This window comes from Euprymna scolopes, chromosome 37 (genome assembly GCF_053919585.1).
Source record: "Euprymna scolopes isolate OS-2025 chromosome 37, ASM5391958v1, whole genome shotgun sequence".
Taxonomy (NCBI): Eukaryota; Metazoa; Mollusca; class Cephalopoda; order Sepiida; family Sepiolidae; genus Euprymna; species Euprymna scolopes.
The window spans coordinates 711,878-739,646 of NC_136518.1; the positions used below are offsets into that span (position 1 = coordinate 711,878).

General features: G+C 33.9%; 1 protein-coding gene across 1 annotated transcript in view; it reads left to right on the top strand.

Annotated features, from left to right (window-relative positions):
• The window catches only part of LOC145261025 (uncharacterized), a 59,294-nt gene that overhangs the window by 16,195 nt on the left and 15,330 nt on the right, over window positions 1-27,769 (top strand). The window contains exon 2 of the mRNA XM_080119155.1: window positions 24,309-24,414. Within this exon, the coding sequence (XP_079975281.1) occupies window positions 24,309-24,414 (106 nt within the window). The remainder of the gene's footprint in view (window positions 1-24,308; window positions 24,415-27,769) is intronic.

Sequence of the window (27,769 nt, forward strand, 5' to 3'; positions counted from 1 at the left end):
TACACTTATTATTCAGCAGTTTTTGATCTTGAAGTAATATTATTTTATTTCCTTACATCAAGTGTCTTCATGCCTTGTCTGGAGCAATTTCTATAAAAAAAAACTTTCTTATATACTACTTTATACATTATTTTTTTTTTTACTGTTTATTCACCCAAAACAAGGCACAGTGTCTCTTGTAAGAGGCTACTAATAGTGATCAGATTTGAAGGGATACTATTTATGGATTTGGGCAGCAAGATGTCTGTTCACATTATACTTGAACTTCTGCATGTCAGTACAGTCAGAGAAGCAGGGGCCTGCAAGGTAATTCCAAAGTTAGCAATTTGAAGGAAGAAGCTATTTGAGTAGAAGGCTTTACGACATCTAGGGATCTCTGCAGTGTAGGGGTGTGATTTTGCTGTTTGTCTTGTTTGTCGGGAGTATTTACATTGAAGGAATACTAGTACTTTGTGTTCCTCCGAGCACTTACCATTAAAGTACTTGTCAAATAGGCACACTCCGATCTTTGTCCTATGGCCGAAAATGTTGCATCACTGTGCCTGTTTTACAAGTACTTTAATGGTAAGTGCTCGGACGAACTCATATATATATATATATATATATATATATATATATATATATATATATATACGTTTTATTTTTTATTACCATATCTTTCTGTTAAGTTACATTATTGTTTCAGCTACCCGGCCGTTTTTTGGCCGTCTGTAGCTTCCTCAGACTTTTATAGAAAAAAATATATATATACAATATCAGTTGCAAGGTAAAACAATTCGCATATTGAAAGTGGTTCTGTAGTAATACATACAAAATCTGCATAAATTAAAATATCATATTTAAGTGCATTTTATGACCGGGTAACGCCTTGCTGGTATCTATAAAAGTGACCTTATCCGTGTGTGTGTGTGTGTGTGTGCAGAACAATCTGTTCCAAACGGCTCTGTCAACTTTTGGTCTACAAATTTGAAACTTTGTATATAGGGAATTCGTATGTGTGGAAGAAATTCACTTTGGTGTTCAGTCAGTAAAAATAGCTGCTAAGGAGTCAAAATGTATAAATTGAAACTCGGCAGGTATAAGTTAACTTAAAGTGCTCCTGTACACATACATTTATATGTTTGACTGAGTTAATTTTTAAAGTTTTGATACCAATATGTTGTTAGATCAGATGGTAGTGAATACCACTGGAGAGCTAAGTATCTTGGTTTATAGTATATATATATATATATATATATATATATATATATATATATATATATATATATATATATATATATATATATGTGATGAGACAATTCAAATATTTTTCCTGATTCTGATACAATTACCGACTAGCATTGCCCGGGTGTTTGGAGGTGTATGCTGAGCAAAAAAAAAACAAACAAAAAAAAACGGTAATTTTTTTAAACTTTGACCCCTATTATGACCCCTTAATATTTATTGTTTTGGGCTCAAATCAAGTTATTAAGTTAGATCCATGTCCAAGGTACCTATATCTAAAATGTCAAGTGTTTAGACCCAAAATTGTCGGAGGAGTTTGGTAGAGTTCTCAAAGGTCAAATCGTTGAACTTTGACCCCTTAACAGCCAAATTTATAGCCGAAATCCGATCACGGCGATTTTCCCAAAACTCAGTATCCTGTATATGAAATTTCGAGTTTGTAGACTAAAATATTGACAGAGTTATTGCGTAGGGAAATGTACATACACACACACGTTCACTTATTCCACACTAAATTCCCGATTGTGATACAATTACCGATTCCAATTCTTATTCCTTATAAATCTCTAAATATTTAACTATATAGTTGTATTTTTCTCCGATTACCGTAAAAGCACACATGTTAAATGTGCAGATATTTTCCTAACCGTAAAAAATATACTTGCGGAGGACGATCTATAGATTTTAGCTTCAATGGTGGTTTAAAATCAATAAATATTTGTTTTTTTATTAATAATACCAGCAATAGATAATTTTACTTTAAACAAAAGCAAATAAAAAAAACAATTAAAAGAACCGTTTTGTTATCGGAAAATCGGTATAAATGTTTCCGATTCTAATATCGATTCTGATACTCGATTTTTCCGATTACGATTTTTCCAATTTTTCCAATTCCGATAAATCGTCCCAACACTAATATATTTATATATATATATATATATATATATATATATATATATATATATATATATATATATACTAGCAGGATTGAATAATGATCCACGAATGTTTCACACTTCCATATTTTTATTGTCATCGAAATCGAAATGAAAACTTTTTCTTGCAATGACTAAGTTCACACTATATATAATATAAAATTGTAGTCTACATTGCACTGTAGAGAACCTACTATTGATTTTATAAAAAAATTTTTTTTATATATAACGGCTAGAATTAAAGTTTAAAATGAAAAAGTCAAGTATCATACTTTAATTGTGCTCTAAACAGAAACATTCATTTCGAACATGCCTTTGTCATATCAAAGAACCTAGGTCCTGAATATGACCTTAAGCTATATCCAGTGGTGAGGCCCCAGCTTGTGGGCTTTGGGGAGTGTGGAGCCACCCTTTAATTACCATTGCTCCCAGGTCCACTCTGACCCGGAGTGGTAGTACCTGTTAGGGTCCCAACTATAGGTTAAATAGAAACCGACGTGAAAACAACAAATATATTATATATATATTATTCCTTAATTGGAATTCATTTTTTGAGATGAGCATTATATATTAATTTATTTTTATTTCGGACTATTAGTCTCATCTTTATTAGTTGTTGTTTTTTATCTTTTTATTGGTTCACAACGTTTCGGCCAACTTCCTCTGGCCTTCGTCAGGTGGTAAAATTAACAAATATATTCTATTAAAAAAAATTTTCTTCAAAATCTTTGGATTCGGCATTAAATAACCCGAAAAGGGTTGATATGCCGTAAAACAAAAACAACCAACCAATCAAAGAACTTACTGATGATCTTATATGCCTGACCTTACTGGTTGTGCAATGATAATGGTTTGAAATTAAGTTTAAAATGAAAAAGTCAAGTATTATTGAAAAACGGTGCTCTAAACAGAAACATTCATTTCAAACGTGCCCCTGCCATATCAAAGAACCTACTGTTGATTTCATATGTTGAGCTTCTCGGCTTGTGTAGTTGTAAAACTTCTCAAAAGCACTTGATGTTAGGCTGTGTAAGATGTTAACTTTTGTCAAAATGGCCTGGTTCTTCTTTTATCAGATTATTTTGATATTTATTAAAGACATTCTGACACAAAACCTATCTAAAAACACAGCCAGGCACATAAAGTATCATCGGGTTAAAATTCATAAACTAATTCACAGACACACAGATACACAGATACACAGACATGCGAACAAAGTTCCGTTTATATAATAGTATATATATATATATATATATATCCCACGCCAAGTCGTAGAAATTTCCAGGTTGGTATCTGGGGGTGCATTAATTCACTGGGAGAGATGCCCCCCCCCCCCAGTCTTCATTAAGACATGCATCTAGGAGAAGGAAACTGATGTAAAAATCTGCAGTTTACTGTATACTTTGTCTTGTGGCAGTCATCTGCACCGACAAAGGTTAGCAGTAATACCAAAAAGTGTGGTTGTTTCTACACAAAGCTTTCACTACTATAAACAAATAATCTGTGTGGATTTCCGAACAACTTAGTTTGTGTGGCAGAAGCTCATATGTTGAAATCGATGGGAGAGTCCATCATATATATATATATATATATATATATATATATATATATATATATATAGTTATTTCATAGAGATTCCCGAATTTTATATTATAATTATATAATATTCAATTTAGCAACCTATATATAATATATACTTATATAAAAAAAAAAACCCAGTGTGTGTGTGTGTGTGTGTGTGTGAAATTTCACACAAATGTACTTCATGTGTCTAGAAGTGTTCTTAGATAGGTTTTGTATTGGAATGCCTCCGATAAGTATCGAAAATCGATGATCAAGAAAATCTGATTAAGAAGGAAGTCTGATTTTGACCAAGGTTTACACCTTTATACAGCCAAGCACCACAAGTAAATTTGAGAAGTTTTATCACCACACAAGCAGAAAGGGCCCAGCATATAATATCAGCAGTAGGGTTTTTGATAAGACAGGGACTCGTTCGAAATTAATGATTTTAGTTTAGAGCACAATTGAACCATGATACTTGACTTTTGCATTTTAAACTTTAATTCAAGTCATTATATAAAAATAATTTCTTAAAATCAACAGTAGGTTTTCTACAGTGTAATATAGACTACAAATGTATTGTGGGCTAAGTCAGTGAGGGGAGGCATGTGAACTTCTTCCTGGTGAATCTGCAGTTTACTGTATACTTTGTCTTGTGGCAGTCATCTGCACCGACAAAGGTTAGCAGTAATACCAAAAAGTGTGGTTGCTTCTACACAAAGCTTCGCCACCAGAAACAAATCATATGCGCGGATTTCCAAGCAACTTAGTTTTTGTGGCGGAAGCTCATGCATTGAAATCGATGGGAAAGTCCATCATATATATATATATATATATATATATATATATATATATATATATATATATATATATATATATATATATATATTAAGTAATGTGATTTACAATTTAAAAATTAAAAAAAAAATTTTTTAATTTAAAAATCAAATTTTAATTAAATTAAAAATCAGTTTCATAAGAAGGAACAACAACAAAGTCAATTATCTGTACGATCGTTTCGGAAATCCGTGCTTTTTATTTGTGGTATACATGAAGTTATGTAGAACAATTGATTTTTAAATTTAAAAAATTTTTTTTTAATTTTTAAATTGTAAATCACATTACTTAATATTGAATTAGCTCTAGGACATTTAACTATCGAGCTTATTATATATCTAAATTACAACGAGCATTTCCTGTATTTTAATTAAACTAGTAATTTCACTGTTACATTAAAATACACTTAGCTCTTTAGACTATTAGTCTAATCTCCTTTAAATTATATATATATATATATATATATATATATATATGTATATATATATATGTATATATATATATGTATATATATATATATATATATATATATATATATATATATATATATATATATAAAGTTTTTTTTTCTAAGATTATAACAGTAGTTCGAATAATCCAAATAATACAAATTATCAATCCGTAAACATTCTAAAAGATAGTGTACATTATTTTATCATATCTAATCTTACCTACAAATAGTGACTTCAAAAGCTAAATTTACTCTTTTTGAGCAGTAAAGCGTGCAAGAGGACCTGATTCTGCCATACAGCATCATCAACAGCAAAGTAAATCAAGTTGGGGGTTAAAATGGTAAAACATTATGAAAATAACATCCAAGATGTGAAAAGTAGTTCAAATAAGCCTTTGTTTACAGAATCTATGACTTGAAAAGATTGGATGGGAAACATGGAAATTTATCCAATAATAAAGTCAATGCAGCTATTTTATTGGAATTGTTGAATTCTTTTGATGTTTTTGCATATTATATATTAAACATGTGCAATGCTGTATCTTTACTTTGTTGCATAGTTGCAAAAGGATAGAAATGGGATAAATACTTATTATGCCTTATGTTCACAATTCCGTCCAGATTCCTAAGTTTGACGCAAAGATTCCTAAGTTTAACAAGGTACACCTGAAGAAGGTCAGAAATTACATCAGCCAAAACATTGTGCTGATAACAATAATATCAATTGAAATGAATGGCTCTCGTCTTCAGGAGGTCTCAAGTTTTGACAAGCTTTTGGGCTTGACCATTACTCCTGATCTTAAATGGAACACGTATATCAAATCTGTTGCCAAGGTCGCTGGAAAAATGGTGGGATCTTTCTATCGATCCAGTAGATATCTCACTGCTGATGCAATTCTCTATCTATATATATAAGAGTCAGGTACGTCCAAGGATGGAATACTGTTGCCACATCTGGGCAGGAGTTGCTAGAAAAGACTTGTCCTGCCTTGATAGAGTTCAAAATAGACTTCGTAGCCTCGTAGGAGATGTCCTTTTCTCTTCCCTGCAACCTCTATCTTACAGAAGAGATGTTGCGAGTTTGTCTCTGATGTATCGTTATTTTCATGGAAAATGTTCAACTGAGCTTCAGTCTAGGGTCCCCCCTCGCCAAACTTTCACAAGAAACACTCGTCTAGCTGTAAACACTATCAATAATTCCCCCCACTCTTTATCTGTGTCTAAATCTAAACATAGATTCCATGAACAAAGCTTCTTTCTTAGAACTGCACGCCTGTGGAATTGTCTTCCGTTTTCATGCTTACCGGCTGACTACAATATGGTTGTGTTCAAGTCTAACGTAAATAAGTTCTTGATGAGCCGTTCCATATAAGTTATCAAATTTACCGAATTTTCATTACTAATGATTACTATATTGTCCAATTTCTACTGTACACTCTTTAACCCTTATCCTTGAGTGACCTCTTGGTCTTGATAATGTGGTGATGCCTATGTAAAAAACAAAAAACAAAACAAAAAAAAAAACACCCAAGATAAGAATAGTATATATGTTTTATTCATTTATTTCATCAGGTACGTTACAGGAAGCTCCCTAATAGCGTTCAACAATGTAGTTTTTACTTCTACGTCATTTTTTTGTAATAAGGCAATCAATGTATCCTTAAAGGGTTCAGCATATTTTAGAATAAGTCTAGATAATCTGGCAATATGCTTAATTTTTAACAATGCATGGTACTCAGTTTTGCAATTATAATTAAGGAAAATGGTCCCATATCTATTGTGAGCTATTACAACTGCTAAATCAAGTTGTCTGGCTCGAACATGCAGACACAAAACAAGCTACATGCATGTAGCACACAAAAAAATTAATGTCAATCTGGTATTTGACATAGTGACATGACATCTATGTCATTTCCTTTGACCTTTTACCTCTCTATCTATCCACTTCCACTTCTTTCCTTTCTCTTTCTCTTTTTTCACCTTGATGCAAACGTGGTTGCATGCGATATCACACTGCTCTGAAAAGATGCACTTGAAGAGCATACAAGCAGACTGTATCCGAGATAAGATAACTTAATTCTCCATAAACAATATTGGTCTGTTATGAACAATTGAACGAAATGCCTACAATAATATTAACGAACTATTCAGAACCTTACCTGTTTGCACGCATTTGCACACAACGAACATTTCGAGTTTATGCATGCTCATATGTGTACATATGTGTACATATCATGGGTGTACACCTGCACACGCACGTGTACACCCACATGCACACTCTCTTGTTATTTCTACGTCGTTCATAAATAAATGTATTTTTTTGTATATATTGTAACTCAGTACTTTTGTTGCCTCCTTTTGAGGTCAGAGTTTTGAATATGTAAATATCCTCTACATATCTCTGCAGTCTGTTTGCAGCATGCGTTTGTAATCCCTTTCTTGACTCATAAATAATTAGGAGTGATTTATGATCGATTTTCAACACAAAATCTCCTATTATGCTTCCTTCTCGATTTGTAAGTAGCTTTTTTCTGCATGTAGTAACGTATTAGATACATGAGCAATAAGTTTTTGAAATCTGTTTTCCATTTTGTGCAATACATGGGCTCTAATGCCATACAGGCTAACATTAGTAGCCACAATGATTGTGAGATCTGGATTGTAGAGTGTCAAAAATAATTGATGTGAGGATATATTTTTATATTTTTTCAAATGCCTTCAGCCATTCTGTCACACAAACCTAATATTTTCTCTTTTTTAATTACTCATTTAGAAAAGCTCGAAAAATGTACATGTTTGGAATAAACACATTGTAATAAATTGATAAACCAAGAAAACTTTGCGGTGACAATACAGTTTACAGAGCCAGCATTTTGTTTTATCGCATTTGCTTACTCTGTGTCTTATCTTAGATTATTTTTGTCTAAAATTGGACCAAGATATTTTTTCAATTAAAAAAAATCGCATTTTCTCCTAATAATGTCCTTTCAGCTACATGGTTTTATGGATAGTAACTATTTTTATGCCCATAGATAAACTAGCCTATAATTTTCAAGTGTATGGCTGCATAGACTATCACAAATGATATCAATATCTATATATTTTCTAGTAGGAAGAGCAGAGTATGGTCAATTGGTTGTATTCAACCGGGAAGCAGACCAGAGGAGCAGTATTCCACAGGTGGGCATTTCTAGCAAAGAAGCTGTGTTCCTGGAATCTGCATTTAGATTTAAGCACAGTTAAAGAGTAGGGGAAATTGTATGTAGTGGTTGTAATTGGGTGTTTTTTGTGAAAGTTTGGGAAGGGGGGACCATAGATTGGAGTTCAGACAAGCACCTGCCATGAAAATAATGACAGAGTAGAGACATGCTCGCAACGTGTCTTCTGTGAAAAAGAGGTTGCAGGAAAGAGAAATGGGCATCACCTACTAGGTTTTGAAGCCAGTTTTGAACTCTATTAAGGTTCATAAATATAATACATTCTGTGTAAGGTGTGTCTGAGATGGATATATTTACTGATGACCCCACGTTCTATAACTAACAGACAGGAGGGGAAAATGAATGTAAACATATTAAGCCTGACATTTCTGAATTTTTGAGATTAGGATTAGTTATTTGTATTATTATTCATTGGACCACTGTTCTCATCTTGAGTGTCATTTTCACAATATTTTGGTCGATATAATCTCCCACCTTCTTTAGGTGTAGTGTATCTTGTTAAACTCGGGAATGTTTCTGTCGAACTCGGGAATTTAGACAGAATTTTGAGCGGAACCCTTTGTTTACTTCACGGGGGTAGCATGCTCTTGTTCCATCAGCCATGACTGGATAGAGGTTCTAAGTAATTCGCAAATGTATTTTTCAGTCACCCACACTGAGGATTGAACCTGCAACCTTCAGGAGAATATCACTTTTACAATTGATTTTTCCCAGTTCTGCTCGAAATTCCATCCAAATTACTGAGTTTGACAGAAACATTCCCGAGTTCGACAAGATACACCTGAAGAAGGTCGGAGGTTATATCGACCAAAACGTTGTGAAAATCATACTCGAGATGAGAACTGTAGTCCAATAAATAATAATACACATATCAAGCCTGTCATCCTGTTGGGAAGTATCATTGTAACGTCTCTCAAAATAAAACTTTGTTACTTATTTTGAACTGGCGTTTTGTTAAAGTTCTGACTTTTTTAGATGAGGGCTGATTGTTTATATTACTTGTACTGGTGGGACTATTGTTCTTGAATGTTATTTGTGCAACGTTTCAGTCGGTTTCACCTTCGACCGTCCTCAGGCATGTTGGTTGTTGTTTGGAAAAGGAAAGAAAAAAGTTACTGGCGTTGTAGATATTTTTGTATTCTTTGAATTAGTTTCTGTTTTATGGCTGTGGTTTTGTACATGTGAAAAAAATTGGTTGACAAATGGGAGGCAACTCTAATAAAGATCAACAGGGGATTACCTTTCTTCCATCGCCGAAATGGTAAGGGTGTACAATTTTTGTTTTTCCTACAGTTAGAGGCTTCCAACAGCTATTAACCCCTAAACTTGGTCTGCTTAGTAATTTTTCATTTTTTAACATATGTGCTGTCTCTTTGAGTCGCCTGACCTTGCATTCCTGTCAGTTATTTTGACCTGAAATTTTTGTTGTTGACCATCATTAATTCATTTCGTATGAATCAGATGATTATTGTTGCCATTTGTTTCACGGATATCTTTCTAGTTAGAATTCCTTTTAGAAGGACATCAGGTACTTACCTGAGGAACCATGAAAAGATTACCAACCTTCTTAAGAGAAAGTGTTTCTGTGGAACAAACTGGATCTAAACTTGATATACCCAGATTGTGTTGCTAAACACTTAACCGCTGTTCCCTCTCTGAAATCTAGTTTTATTTGGAGAGAGAATTCTGACCGAGACCACACGATTGGCAGGAAAACTAATGTTGGAGTCAAGCATTGACTTGGGACATAGAAAACAAGTAGACGATCACGGCCTGTGCACACAGACGCACGTTCACATTACAACATTTTAAGTTTATGAATAAATAAAAATTTTATGCTTCTGAATTTTTTAGATAAGGATTAACTATTCGTATTATTTGAATTCTTCAGACTACTGTTCTCATCTTGAGTGTTATTTTCACAATGCTTCTTTCAACCTCCGACCTTTATCAGATGTATCTTGTTGAACTCAGGAATCTTTCTGTTAAACTTGAGAATCTGCACAGAATTTCAAACAGAACTCTTTGTTTAATCCATGGGGGTAGCATGTTCTCGTTCTGTCAGTCATAACTGGGTAGAAGTTCTAAGTAATTCATAATTGTACTTTGAGTGTCGCCTGCATTGAAGATTAAATCTTCAACCACCAGAAGAGTGTAACTTACCGCAAGGACCCGTGACGTATTAGATAAAGTACTTGGTAAAATTCAGTTGTAAGTTACACTCTTCTGGAGGTTAAAGATTCAATCCTCAGTGCGAGCGACACTCAAAATATAATTGAGAATTAATTAGCATTTCTACCCAGTATTATTTGACAGAACGATAGTGTGCTACTCCCGTGGATTAAATAAAGGGTTCCATTCAAAATTCCGTGCAAATATCTGAGTTTAACGGAAAGATTATCAAGTTCGACAAGAAACACCTGAAGAAGGTCGGACGTTACATCAACCGAAACGTTGTGAAAATAACACTGAAGATAAAAACAGCAGTCCAAATGATATAAAGAGTAAAAATCTGTACATGTCCTTGTAAGTGGAAAAACCTGGCTGTAATAATTGAGAACACTCATGAAGTTCTAGTTTTGTTAAACTTTATCAATCAAACAAAGGAGTGTCTTGTGATGACATCACTTGTCTAATAATAAAAAAAATTCGACAATTGATATTTTATAAATACGCGTAAAAATCACCAGAGGTAAGCAAAGTTGCGTTTGGTCAGTATTTAGATGGGTGACTATTTGGGAATACAAGTTACCATAAATTTAGATTTCAACTTTTAATAAGATATTCCTTAAAATAATATACTGGTGTTAATCGTGGCACCCTTTTTATTTATTTATTTTTTTTACATGGAAGTAACCACTTATCAAGGCCCAGAAGCCACTCGGGGATAAGGGTTATTGTGTGTACAGTAATCAATGGGATAGTATCGTAGTAATAGTTAGCATTGGAGATTTGATAAAGTGTTAGTTATTTAAGGTGGGCGGTTCATCAGGAATTTGTTTGTGTTGGACTTGAAGACATCCAAGTTAAAGTCGGGAGGGAAACAGGCAAGCGGCAGAGAGTTCCACAGGCGTGCACCTCTAAGAAAGAAGCTTTGTTCATGGAATCTACATTTTGATTTAGGCACAGATAAAGAGTGGGGGAAATTATTGACAGTGGTTTCAGCTAGTCGGGTATTTTTTGTGAAAGATTGGCGAGGGGGGGGGCAGAGAATGGAGCTCAGACGAGCACTTGCCATGGAAATAATGATAAAACAGAGACAGGCTCACAACGTCTCTTCTGTGGGAGAAAGGTTGCAGGGAAGAGAAAAGGGCATCCCCCACCATGCCATGAAGTCTATGTTTTGCTTTTTTTAGCAGCTCCTGCCCAGATGTGGCAACAGTACTCCATCCTTGGACGTACTTGGCTTTTATATAGATAGAGAATTGTATCAGTAGTGAGATATCTTCTGGAGTAGTAGAAGGATCCCACCATTTTCCCAGTGACCTTGGCCACAGACTTGATGTATGTGTTCCATTTCAGATCAGGAGTAAAGGTCAAACCCAGAAACTTATCAAAACATGGGGCCTCCCCTAGACGAGAGCCATCCATTTCAATTGATGCCAGATGGGGATCAGAGCGTTTATGATGTAGAGATAGGAGCTTGGTCTTAGATGCATTAAAGGTAACCAGTCACCTCTTCCCCCACTGTACCACATGCTCAAGATCTGAGGAGAGAGAATCAGAGAGAACATTGTCATTTATGGCCTTTGATGTGTTGCCATAGATAGTCGTGTCATCAGCATAGATGTCAATGAATGACTTTAGCATGTGTTTTGGGAGATCATTAATGTAGATCAAGAAGAGAGTTGGGCCCAGGATTGACCCCTGAGAGACTCTAGCATTAATACTGTGGGCCTCTGATTTCTGCCCATCAACCACTACTCTTATGAACCTATCATAGAGGAATGATTTAATGATTGAGAAAACATTTCCAGTTATACCGTAGCTGAAAATCTTGTGAAGTAGGCTTTTATGCCATACCTTATCGAAGGCCTTTGATATGTCAAGAGCATCTTCCCTAGAAATGAAGCCTTTATCGAAAAAGTCGCTAATCCTATGAGATATAACCGTTAGCACATCTGCTGTAGATCTAGCAGAACGGAAAACATATTGCGTGTCAGTAAGGTTATTTCTGCTGAGGTGGTTGACTACTTCTCTATTTAATATGGATTCCAGCAACTTACTCATGACACACAGGAGACTTATTGGTCTGTACTGAGAGGGAGATGACTTATTACCTGAATTCTTAAATACAGGGCTTACTGATGAGGTTTTCCAGGGTGTTGGAAAGCACTTCTCCTTAAGGCAACACTTAAACAGTTTTGTAAGTATGGGGACAAGTTCTGGTTGTAGCTTTTTTAACACTATAATTGGAATACCGTCAGGACCAGTTGCTTTACTGGAATCAAGGTTCTTAATTAGCTTGGCGACTTCACGCACAGATATTTGTATGTTACCTAGCATGTTGTCTGTTATAGGAGGAAATATGGGGAGTTGATGGCTGTTGTCGCATAGGGTAGAATTTGCTGCAAAGTTCATGGCAAATAGTTTGGCCTTGTCGGATGCTAACGAGATGACCTCTGGTCCATTGGTAATGGTTGGGATAGAACTCACGCTTCTGTTCAGGAGCCTATTTGCTATTTGCCAGAACTGGTGGGAACCAAGCTGCTGCTCAGCTACTTTGGATTTAACGGATTGAGCATATAGCTCTCTTGCATTTTTTATTACTCTTTTACAGTGGTTGCTGGCAGTCCTGAAAGCAGATTTAGTCTCAGTGCATCTATTACGTTGGTAGCTATGGAAAAAGTGATTTCTGTGCGCGATGGCAGCAGCACATTCAGAGGAGAACCATGGCTAGCTGTTAGGTTTTTGTTGAATTTTTTGGATGGTATGAATTGGTCTATGCCTACAAGTAACCATTCGGTCAGGTCTGATACTATAGAGGACACATCCTTTTTAAACATGGAATGGAGAGTTAGATCAGATATAAATGTACGGAAGCTATCCCAGTCAGCCATAGAATATCAGTATACAGTACGGTGGAGAGGTACGTCTGTAGACTTATTATATTTAATTTTTATCTTAACTGATACAACGGAGTGGTCGGAAGATCCCAGAGGAGATAGAACGGAGCATGAGCATAGCTCAGGGGAAGTGGATAGAAAAAGGTTTAGAAGGCTTGCATACTGACCGGTAGTATCGGGTACATGGGTGGGCTCGTGAACAATCTGAGTGAGGTCATAGGCAATGGCAAAATCATGACAGAACCTCCCCTCATTATCAGTCTTATTTGAGTGGGTCAGCCATTCCACAAATGTGAATGTTAGCCGAAGGATGAGCAGACATACTCTTAAAGATAGTAACTCCACTGTTGTGGGGGCGATAGAGGGCAAATATAAATGCGGTGGTGTAAGCAAGTGCAACCCGGAAGCACATTAAAGGTAAATTAGGGTCTTCTCTGGAGATATCCCTGCCACACGGGAAGCCATCTTTAATGTAGGCACATATTCCATGCCCATAGCAATCTGCACTAAAGATTTCTGAAAGGATGAAACACTAGTGTTTGTAGGTATTTAATTATTCTAGTAAAATAATAATTATATATATATATATATATATATATATATATATATATATATATATATATATATATATATATATATATATACAAAAAGTAGAAGGAAAAATCGACAATACAAAAATAGATACCAAATTCAGTGATCATTACAATGCAATTTGCAATAATCTCTGATTCATTCGGTCAGAATAAAAAAAATGTGTGTATGGGGGGTGGGGTCATTGCATTTTGATTAATTATGTAAACTCTTTCATAATTATATATCAATCCCATTTGAAAAACCCTAAACAATTTTTAGCATGAAATGATCTAAAAGGTCGCATTGCTGCAAAACCAAACAAACAAACAATCATAATTATGTATATAGGTCTATCAGCCTGTGTATGATCGTTAGATTGAAATCTTGGTTATATACAGCTTTTTTATTTTATATAAGAGTACTTGATAAATATATTTGTAGGTATTTAACTGATAAGATCTTTTAATATATTAAAATTCGGCGTATTTATATAATAATAATAAAAAGTATTGAACTTTAAGTAAAACAAACGGTTTGTCCTGTCGCGAATAGTAACATATCAAAATATTGCAGAAAATGATGAGATAGGAAAATAATTATTCATGAAAAACAGTTCCAATAACGTTATATGTTGTGTCGGACATATTGGGTCACGTGACGTAAACAAAAGGGGAAATAACTCGGTTTAAAGCAGACAGAATTTATTCAGAAAACAAAAATAAACATAGCATATATATATAATTTGTGAATTTTTTAAAAAATAACTTTTTTTAAGTGTTTGAATTTTTTTTTTGTAAAAAAGATAACCGATTGAATTTGTGAATTTTTTTAAAATAGCTTTTTTTAACTGTTTGAATTTTTTTTTTGTAAAAAAGATAACCGATTGATTAGTGATTTTTTAAAAATAACTTTCTTTTTTTTTTTACATAGGCATCACCACATTATCAAGGCCAAGAGGCCACTCAAGGATATGGGTTAAAGAGTGTACAGTAGAAATTGGACAATATAGTAATCATTAGTAATGAAAATTTGGTAAATTTGATAACTTATATGGAACGGCTCATCAAGAACTTATTTACGTTAGACTTGAACACAACAATATTGTAGTCAGCCGGAAAGCAGGAAAACGGAAGACAATTCCACAGGCGTGTGAATTTTTATCTATTTTTTTGGTAAAAAAGATAACCGATTGAATTTGTGAAAAATTGGAAACTTTATTATCTTACTTGTTAACTCTCCAATTCAAATCGGTAGATTTTGAAACCAAATCGCTAGAATTTACAAATGTATTTTTTCATTAATAATATTTTTTGTTGGAATTTTTTTGTACCAATAATAGTGCATCCCCCCCCCCGTTTACATTTATTATTTTTTATCTGGTTCTTGTATTTGATTTTTGTATTTTGTATCTTTTTTGATTCTTAGTTTTGTACATTTTGGGTTTGTACGAAACTCCCTTTAATTGGAAGAAAAGGGAAATGCTAGCTCCGTGATGACGTCACTAACTCAGCATGGATTTCGGCCTCTTTTGAAATTCCGCCGACGTGGAGATTGGACGTTCGTTTCATTGCCCGGTACTGAAAATGGAATTTTGATGAGCCTCCTTCAAAGAAGAAACCCCGGCAAGAATACCCGGGGCATGCTTCTGAAAACTATCTATGTTGCTACGTTTTGCATGTAATTTGAAGGAGTGTAATTATTTAAAAAAAAAAAAAAAATACCTTATTTTATGTGACAAGGAATTTTGGAACCTCCTACAAAGAAGAAAACCTGGCAAGAATACTCTGGATATGCGACGCGCCCATACTTCTGAAATCCATCTGCGTGTCTACAGTTTGCACGCAAATGAAGGAGAGAAAATTCTAAAAGGACTTTAAACGAAAAAAAAAAAGAAAAAGGGACGTGACTGACTGGCTTTCAATTTTTTAGTACGCTCCTAAAATTTACTAGATATGAGAGTGAGATTAGAAACTACTATTTTGAATCTTATTATTGTATTCGTTCATGGATACGACATCTTCATTATAAGAACCAGTTATTTTTTTCATTCTATGTTACCTTGGCGTTTTTTGAATTTAATGCCTGCAAAGGGAAAAATTTGCAACTAATTTTATTGTGAATAAAATCTCTTCTTCGTTTCAAAGCAAGACCTTTATATTTTATTCTTTACCTCCCCATCCTTTGTTTCATGCTGTCATTTTTTTTTTAGTTTAGTTACTTTAGCGTCGAATTTATCTGGAAGCAAGATAAAATTCTGACATTTTCTACCTTATCGTTTTCTGTAATTTTTGGATATGTTACTATTTGCGACGTAACAAGTACGTAGGTACCATTCATTATACTTGAAATTCAATATTTTTTCGCTATTCTAATATACACCTATTCTAATATAAACACCTAAAATTCCTCTCCTTCTTATATATATATATATATATATATATATATATATATATATATATATATATATATGTCAGGTCATGTCATATGCTACTGGTACCATGTAACCCAGTACTACCTGCCTCATGGTCGGGTCACCGGCGACTAAACTGGTTCCCCCACCAGACTTGTTTGGTGAGGAGGGCGGCTAGTCTCCTTGGAGGATTAAAAACAAGACCTTCCAAAGGGCGAATGAACTCTTTTTCTGGGTCAACGGCCAACTAGCACCATGTATATTTGTGTGTGTGTATATGTGTATTGTGGCAGAGAGGTCTCCCATAAGCCGTGGTGAAGGCAACCTTTCTAGGAGAAGCAAATCTCTAATTTAAAAAAAACATAAAGCGGAAGACCATTACCCGCATTAAGCTGGTCTGCAGTTTAATTTGTTGCTAGCTATCTTGCTCTTGCTTGTTGCTGGATCTCAACATTTTGAACCGAGAGAGAGACTTAGCTGTCGTACAAAGCTAAGACTCTGTAACATCATATTTGTATAGATACTCCCTCAGACATTTGGAATCATGGATTTTAAATGTCTGAGGGAGTGTCACTCGTCGGACAAGACGTTGCAATCAATCATCATATATATATATATATATATATATATACATATCTTTCCATTGCTCTATCTGGCAATTGGAAAAAAAGTCGCTGATGGACTATTACATCATAACATTTTAAAATAGCTTTAAATGTGGTCTCTCTGACTGATTCGATTCCTGCTGACAATGAAAGAATGAATATTAAAAAAAAATGTTGAATAAGAATATATAAGCTTAGTGGGTGTCTCTTGTGTAGTTTTAAACTTTTAGATGGACACACACGCAGACACACAAGGATAGAAAAACAGTTCCGATAAGGTTATATGTTGTGTCGGACATATTGGGTCACGTGACGTAAACATAAAAAAAAAAACTAAACAGAAAATGTTAAATAGTGTTAAGTTTCTCACTGCTCTAATCTAATAGAAAAATTCCAATTTTATGTGAGGAGTGAAACATAAAACTTAGGAGGCCTTCAAGGCACTACTGAAAGTGCCAAACAAAATTAAGGATACTAAAACTAAGTCCCTCCTTTTTTTTTATAGAGAAATGAAAATAGCTACGAAATGATAAATTAAACCCAGACTTGGTGTTTTTCAATGTGAATGCTGACTCATTACATGGATTGTATTAATACATGATAACATTAAAAATCTTCTGACCTCTATCCGCTGACAGTGGAAGACCAAACAAGAATATAAAATTGGATTTATAAAACCATAAAATCCAACCTTGATCATCCTTTCGAACCCGTGGTGGAGTGGATAGAGGCATTGAGTCTTTACAGCTCCAGATGAGCATTGTTTAAAGATAGCGGTTTCAATCCTACCCAAGCAGGCCATTGGATTAGTGGGCCAAAAACGTGGTGAGACAACTATGGAAGGCAGTAATTACTGGGGATTCAGTTACAAGATTTAGCATTCCTATCCCTTCGCGGTTAATCACCTGAAGAAGGCCAGAGGATGAGTTGGTCAAAACATGGTAAAGCAATAATAACTATAATGATGAGGATAACAGTTCGCAAAAAGAATGAATGCACAAATTATGAAGCCTCATCTCAAAGAATTCCAAAAAATAAAAATAATATATAATTACAAATCGTGTTTAATTCTTGGTAATATTCAATTATGTAAATGGTCATTTGACCCCAAAGAATGAATCTTTTTATTTTTATTTTTTTTTATTTTTAGATATTATTTTTATTTTCTGACTAGCAGACAACCCGGCATTGCCCAGTCGTAAAATATGCATAAATATTATATCTCTATATTAATACGATAGTGTATGTGTTATTTTGTGTGTCACCCTTACATCTTTTTTCTTCTGAGTGACTGTCGTTTAATTGTTATGACCTTCCATTTCTTGTAATAAATAATTTTACCAAGAATGCTTCATAAGTTTTGATTTTGGTTTCGATTCAAGCTGATGCACCCGAGTCATATATATATATATATTTTTTTTTTAATCACAACTTTATAGTATATAAGAATCGATAAAAACAATTGGCTCTATAATTAATATGTACAAAATCTGCATGAATTAAAATATCATATTTAAGCATATTTTACGATCAGGCTACATCAGGTGTCCCTGCTAGCTTAGCTAAATACTTTTGCAGCTTAAACAAAAAGGCTAGAATAATATCAGGGCGTCTTCATTTATGCTAAACAACCACAGAATGTTCACTTTCACTACTCATCCCTTTCATCAATAGTTTGAATGCGATCAAGATGGAACAAATTCTGATAGCGGCTGTAACCCAACGGGTCACGGGTACATCTAGCATATTTTATTTTTCGAATGTAAAGAAATTGATAATTGTCAGCCAACACACGTGATGTATACACATGTGCTTAAGTCTATAAAAGAAAGTTGAAGAATTTCCTCCTCTATTTTTTTTTTCTCAAGTCTACAAACATATGATAAATAATTACAGTCTTTGAATCTGGTCTATTTATTAGTTCTCCTTCCCCTCCTCCTCTACCTTTTTGCTAATTGTAGAGTTTCTTAATTATTCACGTGTGCACACATCACACACACACTCTCTCTCTCTCTCTCTCTCTCTCTCTCTCTCTCTCTCTCTCTCTCTCTCTCTCTCTTTCTCACACACACACACACACTCTTTCTCTGGTTCGCTCCCTTTTTCTCCCTCTCTTCCCCTTCTCTCACTCTCGTTTTTACTCTGTCTTCCTCTAGTTTGATCTCTGTCTTTTCTCTTTCTCGTCCTCTTTCTCTTTTCCTCTCCCTCTCTTTATTGCTCTCTCTTTCTATTCCTCTCTCTTTTTCTATTCCTCTCTCTCTCTCTCTCTCTCTCTCTCTCTCTCTCTATATATATATATATATATATATATATATATATATATATATATATATATATATATATATATATATATATATTTCTTGCCCTCTTTATTTTTTAAAATTCTATTTTCACCCCAAACAAGACGCAGTGCCACTTTAATGCAGGAGGAGGGGGATACTATCTGGGACACAATTTGCAGGGATACTATGTAGGGAGTTGAGCAGCAAGATGTCTGCTTACATTAAATGGAACTTTTGCATGTCAGTACACTCAGGGAAGCAGGAATCCAGAAGGAAATTCCAAAGTCTAGCAGTCCTAGGGAAGAAATTATTAGAATAGAAGGCTTTCTTACATCTAGGGATTTCTACTGTGATAGGGGTGGGATTTTGCTACTTGTTGGATTTGTTGGGGTTATTTATGTTGAGGGAGTACCAGAGCTTGTAGTTTGTCAGAGCACCTACTATTAAAATACTTGTAAAACAGGCAGAATGATGCAATATTTCGTCGATGGGACAGCAGTTGAAGCCTAGCTGACAGTGCGGAATCTATTAGGTTGGCGACTCTATTTTGAAGCCTGCCTTTTACTTACTCACTCTCTTTCTCCTTCTATTTCTTTTCCTCTCTCTCTTTTTCTTGTTTGCTTTCTCTCTCTTTCTCTTGCTCTCTCCCTCTCTCTTTCTCTTTGTCGTTCTCTTCTTCTCTCTCGCTGTCTTGCTCTCCCGTCTCTCTCTCTCACTCCATCTATTTCTCTTACCTTCCTTACTCTTTCTCTTTCTGTTGTTCTCTTCTTCTCTCTCGCTTTCTTACACGCCCTCTCTCCCTCTTGCTCTATCTATTTCTCTTCCTTTCCTTACTCTCTCTCTCTCTCTCTAGTTTTTTTTTCTCTTGCTCGTTCTTGCTCTCTCAGTTTCTCTTCTATTGAACACTCTCGTTCCCTCTCTTTCCCTTTCTCTTGTCATCTCGTCTCCCTCTCTCTCTTCCTCTCTTTCTATTGTTCTCTCTCTCTCTCTCTCTCTCTCTCTCTCTCTCTCTCTCTCTCTCTCTCTGTTTCTTTTGTCCTTCTCTCTACCTTTCTTTCCTTCTTTTTTTTTTTCTTGTGATCCAAAGTGGATATACATTGAAAATACATAAGATTATGCCTTCAATCCACCGCATACCAGACAGGCCATCATACTTGCAAATACTAGCAAATAATTTAATTGCTAAAAGCGATCTGCGAATTGTAATTGTTTTGACTTCTGCAAGGATGTTTTCTCATTGGTTTCTAAATTATTTTTTTTATTATAACATACGTTATTTTATTTCACAGCTCATTTACTCCAAACATATCCATCATTAGAATGAGAAGCCAAGACCAAAAGTATAGTTAACGCATTTATTGACAGTTGATAATTAGGAAACACAAGCAATGTACATTATACAAAAACAATAAGAGATACTTAGTTCTTACTCTTTGTTTATATTATGGAAAACGCTCGAGACAACGCATGAAACCACTTGATGTAATGAGCTAACAATAACGAAAGATGATTATCGTACACTGGAGATGCCTTTTGACCTTACCCTCGAAAAGACCAAGACTATAGGCAGAAGGAAAACAGTTAACAGGAAAAAGTTCCACAAGCTTGTAATTCTTTGCAAGAAAATACTAGAATAGAAAGCTGTATTACAATGACGCATCAAAACGGCGAATTAATGGAAATCACTAAACCAACGAGTCAAACGAGCTGAAACAAAGGAAGCATTTGTAAGACAATCTTGTCCAAAATGTTTTACCAGTTTTGTGACAGAGGTGGTTCTACCAGCTATTCTTTCTTGATGTTGATATACCATTAAAAGGTTTTAGTCCTGGGAACTGATGCAAAATCGGCCGATACTTACAACAATAGCTAAAAGTTGATGATGATATATATATATATATATATATATATATATATATATATATATATATAAAATGGGTTAATAAATTCCAACGAAAGATGTATATTTAAATAAGGGAGTAGTCACCAACAATGTGTATTTTTTTACATACTTCAGAAGAGCCAGTCTCCCCTCCCCACACATACACATTAGTAACGACCTCGGACCACAGCCGCCTTCCTAAGAAAGCAAATAACCCCAAAATACTATAAAACAATATACACATTCCCAAACCAATAAAAGCAAACACACACACGCACACACACGCGCACACACACACATAAACACACACGCACGCGCGTGCGCACACACACACACACACACACACACACACACACACACACACACACACACACACACAAACACACACCATACCCCACCCTAAAGGAAAAGAAAAACACATTAGCAGAAAGAGATAGCGACTGACTACAGCGAGGTCAAAATCTCCCTGGACAAACCAAATAAAAAAGCAATAAAAAAAGCAATAAAAATTCAGCATACCAATGTATAATAAACACTTACAAGCCTCCACCCCTTGGAAAAACTTCAAACTAACTACGCAAATCGCCATTTTTACACATTTGAAAATAATTTCTGACGAGGACGCATCAGACCGTCTGAAACGTACGTAAACGATTTCAATGACTTAAAAACATTATTACAATGATCCAAACATAATTCTCAATGAAAAACCAAGACACGAATAATAAAATAATGTTAAAAAATACACATTGTTGGTGACTACTCCCTTATTTAAATATATATATATATATATATATATATATATATATATATATATATATATATATATATATATATATATATATAGCTGAATGTGTGTGTGTGTGTGGTCACAAATAGGCTCCTATATGGTTGACTATTTTAAAAAACTGGTTACATATAATGATAGAAGATGTATCGAGACACAGGAATGGGTATGTTTGATCTGGCAGGACCGTGGTTCATTAAAATTGTGGGGTCTGTGTTCGCGCCTGGTCCACAAAGTATGGAAATAAAAAATTTAAAAATTAAAAAAAAAACGTTTACAAGTGTTTTTGATATAGATGCACATAATAATACTTTGATAAGTATGTTTTAACTTAAATAGGGATGGTATAATAAAATGGTGGGGTCTGCATATGCGCCTGGCCTCGATAGAATGGAAATAGGCACAAACTTTAATAAAGACTTTTCATATCTATCTGCATAAGTATACTTTGATAATTATGTTTCAGTTTGAAGAAATATGGTATAATAAAATTATGTGGTGTTCGTTCGCACCTGACCCCCATAGAATGTAAATATGTCACAAAGTTTAACAAGGTTTTTTTTTTAATATAGATCCACAGAATATTGTGATAAGTGTTTCAGTGTGAACAGGTATGGTATAATAAATTATGGGGTTTATCTATTTTATTTTTACTTTCATCATATTTTGCTTTGGTTTTAATACCCCCAAATTCGAAGCTATCTCTTTACAACCCTTCCTTTTCATAACCTATCATACTTTCATAAATCAGAGTCCATTTTCTGTAGGCTGTTTTGAACCCAGTCAACGACGGGTACTTTTGCTAGTATATATATATATATATTCTTTCTCTGACTTTACAACAAGGCAAGAAAGAAGAAGAATAAAAGAGAAAGACACAAAATACCAAGGATGGAGTTTGACTCGGAAATATATTTAAATTATAAGTATTAAACAAGTAAAATATTTGCTTATTTTCGTAATATGCGCTGTAATTTGGATTTCAAGCATACTTGGTGCACATTTTATTTTATTCAAATTAAATCAACGCTTCTATAATGGAACTCATACCCCTGACGTTAATCTTGCGTAGCCAACGCATCATTCTCGACATTTCAAAATACAACTGCTGAGAGACAACGTGTGGATCTTTACTACTGATTTTCTTTCTCCAACTTTACAATATGGCAAGAAAGAAGAAGAAAAAAGAAACAAACAAAATACTGAGGATGGAGTTTGACTCCCAAATATATTTAAATTATGAATTTCAAACAAGTAAAATATTTGTTTATTTTCATAATATGCATTGTAATTTGGCTTTCAAGTGCACTTGACGCGTATTTTATATACACACACACACACACACACACACACACACACACACACACATATATATATATATATATATATATATATATATATATATATATATATATATATATATATATATTAGTGGTGGGAAGATTCCAATATTTTTCCCGATTCTGATACAATAACCGATTCTGTGCTAAATTCCCGATTCCGATACCATTACTGATTCCAATTCCGATTCTTTATAAATCTCTAAATATTTAACTATATAGTTGCTATTTTTCCAGATTACCGTCATAACATATGTTAAATGTGCAGATATTTTCTTAAACATAAAAAAAAATGCTTGTGGGGGATGATCTATACATTTTAATTTTGCTGGTAGTTTAAAATTATAAATATTTATTTGTTATTGTTACTGCTAGCAGTGGAAGATTTTGTTTTAAACAAAATAAAATAAAAAAGATAATTAAAAGAATCGTTTTGGCATCGGAAAATAGGCACAAATTTTTCTGATTCCGATACCTCAAAAGTTCTGATTTTCCCCATTCCCAATTCCAATTAATCGTTTAAACACTATATATATATATATATATATATATATATATATATATATATATATATATATATATAGAGAGAGAGAGAGAGAGAGAGAGAGAGAGAGAGAGAGAGAGAGAGAATAAATGACAAAAATTTATATTCCAAAATTCATGATGTTGACAATCTTATAGTTTATTCCTTTAAATCAGTTGATTTATACAATTCTTGACAATATCTGTTTCGTAGCCCAAAATCAATCAATTATTATATCAATTAGTGAATCTATTATGCCCTTAACTCATCAGAAGAAATAATCAACAATCAATCCGTCAAAAGGAATTAAAATATGATTTGACATGGTGAAAATCCGAAAATTTGAAGAGAAGCTAGACATATATATATATATATATATATATATATATATATATATATATATATATATATATATATATATATATATATATGAATGAATAGTCAAATCTCACATTAAAAAGACCTTTATAAAATAGAAACATTATAAAAATTGTTTGATTCTGGAGAAACAAAGCTTGTGTCACCTAGAATGACATTATAATAGTTGAAATATTGTAAAATACTAACAAACAATTGATTATTTATTTTCAATTTTTTTCTTCTTTTCAACAGTATCAAGAAACTGGAGATCCAAATCTCCAAACAGCATTGCTTGGCAACGAAGGAAAAAGTGTTCGTCACAGATCAGCAAAGCCACCTGATGTCATCACATATGGAAGTACGTGTCAATAATTACGTAATGATTTGTTGCAAATGATTCGGCTTATGTTTACTGTTCAGATAGAAAATTAAAACGATGAAGTTTTAAATTATGGAGTTTTATGGTTTAAATAATTTTGGAGCTGATTTTATTATATAACATGACAGCAATTATTTTGGAATCATACCATATAGTGATATGTTAGGATGATTTGTTAAACAAAAAGCAAGAGATTCTACAAAACTGTCTCCACCGAAATTAGTATACGATATCCTACTTTAGATCTAACTAAATGGTGCAAAAACTAGTTACAACTAATTATCCCATGTAGGGATTTAATTAAATATAACAAATATTTCTAAAATTTGAAATTAATACTCATTCAATCATCAGATGTTTACCATGTAGCTGTTTCTAAGATTTAACAACAGGACAGATTTAAAATTCATGGCTCTCCAGTGGAAAATAATACTTCCTCAATAAGAAATGTAGACAAAATTCGGTTACCATTTTACTTAAATATGAATTTGAAAAATAACACAATATATTTTTATAAATCTATATAAATAAAAAAGTAGATGTATGTGTGTGTAAATATTTAACAGGTAAACTGTTAAACTACTAGTCACATAACATTTAAATTAACAGGAAATAGGAATTATACACAAAGGATGGTTTATAACGAGTAAAATCTTTATATATGTCTATGAATAAAGCTCAAAGACAAAGCCCCAAAGTTGTTGGATTCAATCTTCAGATACCTTGTTTTTCTCATGGCCAGTTGTATGTTGGTTGCTCACACATTGGAATTCCTGAAAAACTCTACATTTAAACACCTGTTAGAGGTCACAGCCAAAGTATTGTTTATGAAGAGACTCTTCAAAATTAATGCTACAGGTACATTTACCAGTGTTCAGATATGCACTGCTAGAAACTAAATTTTAATTATTTCATTAACAGAATAGATTACAGTGTCATCTTTATATATATTGTACATTAAATAGTTAAAACAAAACGAGATTTAACAATTTTCAGATACGCACTATGATATAAAATAATAATTGCAATTTTTACATCATATTTTGAAAGAAGAAGGACTAATAGATAAAGGATTAAATTAGAAAAGAGAATTAGGGCAACTGACGAAACGTCTATAAAATAAAACGCACCTACTGCTCCTACTTCAGAGGGTGTGTGGAAAAAGAAGGCATTATGAATTAATGTCTCGTTTAATCAAAAAGATAATTATGTATGAGGACAGAATATTCAAATATATAAAATTTAACCTGGCAACGTCGGGTACTTCGACTAGTAAGTAAATAAATAAATTAATAATCATAAAAAGTGTAATACTATTTTTTTACCAGGTAGTCACCACTTATCAAGGCCCGAAGGTCACTTAAGGATAAGAGTCAATGAATGTACGGTGGTAGTTTAGTAATCGTTAATGGTGTAGTTAAGGTAGAATTTGGATTGTTTAAGGGGACGGCTCAATACGAACTTGTTTACATTAGACTTGAAAGCTACCATATTGTAATTGGTTGGGAAGCAGGCCAATAGAACAGTGTTCCACATGCAGGTAGTTTATCTTATTTATTTATTTACAGACTATTATCCTCATTTTTTATAGTTGTTGTTTTAACAACGTTTCGGCCAACTATTCCTCTGGCCTTTGTCAGGTTGTTAACCGCGACAGAATTGGAATGCTGAATCTTCAACTGTATCTTCAGTAATTACTGCCTTCCATAGTTGTTATTGTCTTATATTTTGGCTAACTAATCCTCTGGCTGGTTTGGGGTAGAATTGAAACCGCTATCTTCAGACAATGCTCACCTGGAACTGTAAAGATTCAACATCTCTATCCACTACACCACAGGCCCCGAAAGGCGATCAAGGTTGGATTTCATACAGGTATTTCTAGGAAAGAAACTTTGTTCATGAAATCTGCGTTTAGATTTAGGCACAGATAGAGAGTGGAGAAAATTGTTGATAGTGGTTGCAGATAATTGAGTGTTTTTTGTGAAAATTTGGTAAGGGAGAAGCATAGATTGGAGCTCAGACGAACACTTGCCATGAAAATAATAAGCTTGCAATGTCTACTCTGTGGGAAAGAAGTTGCAGGGAAGAGAAAAGGGCATTGCCTACAAGGCTTCGAAGCTGGTTTTGGACTCTATCAAGTTTTATTTTAAGAATTATTCTGTGATATGTTTATTAGCATATAAAATTTTATACGAATGAAGATGCATTATAAAGCTTAAGTACCTATAAAATGCTCTACACATATCAATTCATGTTCTTTTACTACAGTGTACCTTGTTCATATTGAATCATGCAAGGGGAATCAAGCCTCGAGGTTGCAGGCAGTTCAGTTATACTCGGAAGCAACAGTTATCTGAGAGGTATAGAATTTCATGACTTTAAGTCATAATAGTGGGATGAAGATGACGTGTTAGAAAGGATATCACTTTTTGGTCCCCTCCCCCGACAAAAGGAGGGTGGACCTGTAAATTCATCCTTGTCCGTTTGTCTGTTCATCTGTCCACACTTTTCTCAATAACTACGCTTTGGAATTTTTAAAAATTTTGCACAAACATTAAACATGATATGAGTAAAAAAAGTAACAGTACGGATTTTCTGGGAAAACTCCGGTTGCCCCCTTAGAGGTGCCTTTCAGTTTAAAATGGCTAAAATTGACACTTGTGCTTATTAAAAAAAATTGATGCTTTGGATTTTTATAAAACTTTCTGAAAAGTTTTAACTAACTGATTTCTATATAATTTTGTTCATCTATGCTTTGCAATAACTCTTGGGTGTGGCTCAGGGGCTCTTTTAGGGCTAATAAAAACACTCCATTTTTGGAACTATTTTACTATATTTGTCCAAATTTTCTGTGTATGTCTATTTAGCAGTTTTGCATGGTGCTGAACTCAAATTTAAATATGTTAAAGCCTTGGGAACTTTTGGGGCTAAATGGTGGGGGCAAATGATGGACTCAGTCATTTCTTTTTTTTTTTTTTTTTTTGCATGGTGCAGAACTCAAATTTACATATGTTAAGGCCTAAAACGGCACCATTTGTTCATTTTCATCAGAATTTGACGTCTCGTGGGGACTTTTGGGCCGAAATGGGGGGGGGCAAATGCTGAACTTAGTCATTTTTTTATGCCTCATTCATTGCGCACTCACGAGAGACCATGCATGCTTCACTTGTTTTTTCTTTTAATCGCAATTAGCCAAATTCAGCACGCCCTACTCGCCTTTAGACTATCTTAAGAACTTACATACCATACATAACAGAATACATATTTATACATATAAGCCACGAAATACAGACAAATTAACACACCCATATATCACCACTCAAATTCCTACTTA